The sequence below is a fragment of the Etheostoma spectabile genome, chromosome 9 (assembly GCF_008692095.1).
Source record: "Etheostoma spectabile isolate EspeVRDwgs_2016 chromosome 9, UIUC_Espe_1.0, whole genome shotgun sequence".
In the NCBI taxonomy this organism is placed as follows: Eukaryota; Metazoa; Chordata; class Actinopteri; order Perciformes; family Percidae; genus Etheostoma; species Etheostoma spectabile.
This window is the reverse complement of record NC_045741.1, coordinates 10,982,626-10,987,620: the sequence shown is the minus strand read 5'-3', so window position 1 is coordinate 10,987,620 and position 4,995 is coordinate 10,982,626. Positions and strand designations below refer to the sequence as shown.

General features: G+C 39.2%; 1 protein-coding gene and 1 long non-coding RNA gene across 12 annotated transcripts in view; one reads left to right on the top strand and one right to left on the bottom strand.

Moving 5' to 3' along the window:
• dlg1a (discs large MAGUK scaffold protein 1a) overlaps positions 1 to 3,476 on the top strand; it is a 117,318-nt gene extending 113,842 nt beyond the window's left edge. For all 11 annotated transcript variants that reach the window (XM_032526543.1, XM_032526541.1, XM_032526542.1 and 8 more), the window contains 4 exons: positions 91 to 263; positions 358 to 467; positions 731 to 822; positions 1,598 to 3,476. In XM_032526543.1, coding sequence (XP_032382434.1) covers positions 91 to 263; positions 358 to 467; positions 731 to 822; positions 1,598 to 1,704 — 482 coding nt within the window. In that variant the 3' untranslated portion in view covers positions 1,705 to 3,476. The remainder of the gene's footprint in view (positions 1 to 90; positions 264 to 357; positions 468 to 730; positions 823 to 1,597) is intronic.
• LOC116695966 (uncharacterized) overlaps positions 1 to 4,212 on the bottom strand; it is an 8,421-nt gene extending 4,209 nt beyond the window's left edge. The window contains exon 1 of the long non-coding RNA XR_004333595.1: positions 4,103 to 4,212. This is a non-coding gene — a long non-coding RNA (uncharacterized LOC116695966). The remainder of the gene's footprint in view (positions 1 to 4,102) is intronic.
• Positions 4,213 to 4,995: the final 783 nt, after the last annotated feature.

Genomic DNA, 4,995 nt, shown 5'->3' with positions numbered 1-4,995 from the left:
TATATATATATATATACGTATATATATATATACGTATATACATTGATTCCTGAATAATAGCTTAATGTGTGTAAATCCCTTGATCCCCAGACACAACGCGGCCGCGGCGAGACTACGAGGTGGACGGAAGAGATTACCACTTCATGTCCTCCAGAGAGCTCATGGAGCAAGAGATCCAGGAACACAAGTTCATAGAGGCTGGACAATATAACAACCATCTGTATGGAACCAGCATACAGTCGGTCAAAGAAGTCGCTGACAAGGTGAGTTTAAAGAGAGAGTGCCATTAAAAAGATACAAAGTATACAAATACAAAGGACAGAGGAAACATGAAACAACTCTATGTCTCTCTCGCAGGGAAAACACTGCATTCTCGATGTATCAGGGAATGCGATAAAGCGTCTCCAGTTGGCAGGCCTCCATCCCATCGCTGTCTTCATTAGACCACGCAATGTCGACAACATCCTGTAAGTAACCTTAAAGGCAGGGTTGGTAACTATTTCCAATATACACTTTTTTAAATATTGTTTGAAATGGTCTTTACACCCCAACATCAATAAATAACTTATGGCGTCTGAAAAAGCAGCAAAAAAGATCTGTCATTTGTAGCTGCTGTAATCCTGTAATCTACGGCATTATAGCAATCAACTTATAAAATAATTAGGATTCTCTAATGTATGTAACATTTACAAACAAAAAATAAATGTGTAACTCTTGTCTGTCTCTTCAGAGAGATGAACAAGCGTTTCACTGAGGAGCAGGCGAGGAAGACCTTCGACAGAGCTGTCAAACTGGAGCAGGAGTTCACAGAGTTCTTCACTGGTCAGTTGCCAGCGCACAAACACGTACACATACAAGCGCAAGCACCTTAACCCATCAATGTTCGGTGGGTTTTCTGGGGTGACATCATGTGGGAGAAGTCCGTTTTTTATGGGAGACAGACATTTCTGGGAAGTTGACAGCTCAGGTCTAAGAAATTTGTTTTTGGAAGAGTCCCCTTTCTGAGAGAATATTACTCTTTCTGAGATGATTTATAGCCTCTGCACCTGGAATCAGGACGTGGTAAGCCTACAGTAGCGTAGCATAAATACGCAGGGGGAAACCGCTCACCTACTCTTGCAAAAGTTCAAACATCTGTCTACCGGACCCTTTAAATCTCACTAATTAAAACGAAACAAAAAACAAACTGTATTGTGGCATGTTGAGGAAGATCATGTGAAGTAATTGAAAGCTCCAGAACTGCCAACGAGTGGAACTTTTCATGTGATACAAGTGTTTTTTGGGTTGTATTTTTATTGTTATTTGGCAGTTGAGGTGTGGAGAGAGGGGGAGAGAGAGAGAGAGAGAGAGAGTGGTGCAACAAAGCCATAATTAAAATTGTGAAGGGGGGGCAGATTTACCACTTTATTTTTGCATATACGAAGTCTGTGTGTAAATACACAAGCGCACACACACTCAAAATACACAGATGAGGAACTTTACTCCTATTGGATATTTTATGATTATAGTTAATTTCTGCACACACTGTGGTTTAATGTGTTTTGATAAATGTTCTTCTTGGATATTTATTTCTTTCTCTCTCTCTTTCTGTCTGTAGCTATCGTCCAGGGCTCGTCACTAGAGGATGTGTATTCACAGGTGAAGCAGATCATTGAGGAGCAGTCTGGTCCTTACATCTGGGTGCCCACTAAGGACCGACTCTGAATATACACACACATACACTATACACACATACTGACATGATCACACACATCACTTTAGCTAACACTACCTACATCTCTTATTTTATATTATCGGCCTGCTTCCTCTCTCTCTCTCTCTCTCTCTCTCTCTCTCTCTCTCTCTCTCTCTCTTTCTCTCTCTCTCTCTCTCTCGTACACACACAGAACTACACACAAACCCACACATTTGCACAAGCACATAAAGATGGACGAGGCTGGGACTATCTGGGACGACCACTTCCTGAAGTGGGAGGGGCTAATGTCTGTCCAGCAGCCTATTGGTAGATCTTCCTACAGCTCAGTTCCTTAATGTTTAAGGAGGGGGTTCAAATCAAGGCAACATGTACCATTATCTAATTTGATTTCATTATTGTTCTTCTTATTGTTGTTGTCGTTGTTGTTGTTTTCATATTAACGAAGCGTAATGCATTCATGTATGGGTTTGTAATGATAATATTGTCACCAAGAGGCAGATATTTGCACGCTGTAGCTTTAAGAGCATGTTTTTGGGACAAAATCTTGATCTCCTTTCCAGTATGTCTGTCTTTCCTCATGGCATTGCTCCTGTTTAGTCTTTTTTCTATCTTTCTCTCAAATACCATCCTTTCCTCCTCCTTTCCCCTTTAGACTACAGACTTTAGATATGGGGTGAAAACTTGCCCCAGCATTTTGGTACCAAGAGCCAAAAATGAACCTATAGTAAAATTACTAGACATAACAAACAATCATAATGAGCAGTTTAGGATTTCTCTGATTGAGACTCTTAATATTTATTGTAAATTTGATTTTGAACTTTAAAATAGATACGTATGGCACGAAAGCCCTAAAAGGCAAAAAGCAATTTTTTTTCAAGAACAAATTAAGTGAAAAGGCCTCACAGGTCATTGGGAGCCCTGGGCCTGTATTTATCACGTTTCTGACCATTTTAAGAACCTTAATAGCCCAGAAAAAAAGATTATTTGCTAAAGTAATGATTAGAAGTTATTTATCAAGCGTCCCACGTCCACATGATCAATTATGTGTATGCTCAGAGTAGGAGCAGCAAATTTGATTTTATATTGTTAAAAAGTAAATTTTATTTGTGTGAAATCAATATTATCACCAGTAGCAATTAGCATATGAAATTTAAAACAATCGTATATATTTATAATAAATTAATAAATATACAAATATGGAGGAAATAATGGGCTAAAATAGAAACTGGAGCAGGAAAGAAGCTCTGCTGTTGGTAGAGAAAACCGATATTTAGGTGCAGGTAAGGAAGATGCATGGAAAGTTATTGCAAATAAAATGGTTTTATTCAACTTTTTACAGTTTTATTCTTGTTGTTTTCACCCTTCTAAACACAAGAAGCACAGAGAAGAAAGCATAGTGTAGTAATCCTATTCAATGTTCAAATTTAAAACGCAAACAAAATAGTGTAAAACATTTTTTATAAGAATCAAACATATTCCTTATAGCTAAAGCAGTGCCCATCATGACCAATAATATATTGTACAATTCTTCCAAAACCCATTTAAGAGGGTAAAAGTAAGACATTTTAAGTCCAATTTTTTATTTCAAGCAGTTTGATAAATACCGGCCCAGACAGTTTAAAAAAAACAAAAAAAACTTATATTACCCAAATCTCTGCCAACCCTTCCCTTCCTCTTCCTCCTCTCCATCTCATGCTTTCATCTCTCTCCTTCTCCACAGTCACAGTGTGACAGTAGTCGAGCACTTCAGCATTAAACAGTGTATCTTCTTCTTCATCAACACTATCATCACGATCATAATCATCAGCATCAGCCGCATAGCTTTCCTATTTGATGCAGTTGCACTAAAGGGGGCTGGTTTCTTAAAAGCATCTTAGCGTGACCAAACTAATCCCATCTCTGTGCTTCTGGTGTTTGGACGTATGATACACTCACTGTACTTTCAGCCATCAGTGGTTATTATGCTGGTTTGAAAGAGCTAACAAGGTCAGAGTCACTTGCTGTATGCTATTGTTGCGTGGTTGAAGACACCAGGTGAACTCCTCTAGTAAACGTTACTGTCATGGCCCACTGATCAACAGCATTAGATATTTTTGCAACAGGTTTTTTTCATGCTGGATTTACAACATCTTAAACTAGCCCCATTTGGGACCAGTGCTCCCTAGGTCACTCCATGATACAGGCACGGGGTGAACAATCAATGGGTTAGATTTTGAGCTGTTAAAGGGTTGTATCATCAAAGGTGTTTTCATGATCACGCAGATGTCCCAGTCTGCCCAGACAGATCCAATATCTGGAAAATGTTTTTATTTTGAAGTTTCCTGCTTCATGTAGGCGCTACAACATGCAACTTTACACTACAGGTAGAGCCTTGCTTTGCACATCGCTTGACTGAGGTGAACACACTTAAAAAAAAAAAATCTCAGTATGTGCTGAAACCTAACTTCTCTTCATCTTTTAGAGCACTGCAGTTTTATTGTCCTAATCTTTTTTTTATCCGTTTAATTTACATGTTGCACTAAATAGTTTGAGTAGCCGAAATAGTTCTAGGAGCAATCTTTTAACAAGTGGATCCCTGGTTTGTTTGTATCATGCATGAGCATGAGTATAACCTGGGGCAACATAATTCACATCTTGATTGACAGTTGGTGGCAAGATCAGTGTCACAGTCTGTGGAAATAAACCATGTAAATGTTGGTTTGGCTTCAAGCTTTTATTCCAGGCAGATAGCAGACATCTGTGACATCACAAAACTACCTTTGAAGACGCAACCCTCTGCAAGGTAACAGGGAAACAACTTACGATTTGGATTTTCTCCTGAAGCTATCATAATTAATATTTTTATAACAATGTATGAAATGACAATGTGAAAACAATGTGACAAAGTGAATTATCAGCTGAATCTGCAGATCGGCTTTATAGTGAGTTTCAGATCATTGTTTAGCTGTCCGGCTGCAACTTTACTGCTTTGGTTCACTCTTACAGCACTCATTTTGGCTGCAGCAGGCAGCTGTTTGTAGTGAAATGGTTTTAAAACCTCAATGTATACTACCTGCTCAGCACCACACAGCAGACAGACGGTTGACACCGGACGGTGAACACAGAGGAACATGGAACAGCTAGAGAGTCAGATATTTTCCTCAGGAGTCAGTGGCTAAAAAAAAGTGAAGTCACAAATGGGGCTCACTTGAAACATGACGTTAATCTCCGCGGTTAAGCGTAACATTTGAAATACTGAGATGCTTTTGGTAACACAGCCCGTGTATGGACCAGCCACCCACTTCCCATCGCCACTCTCA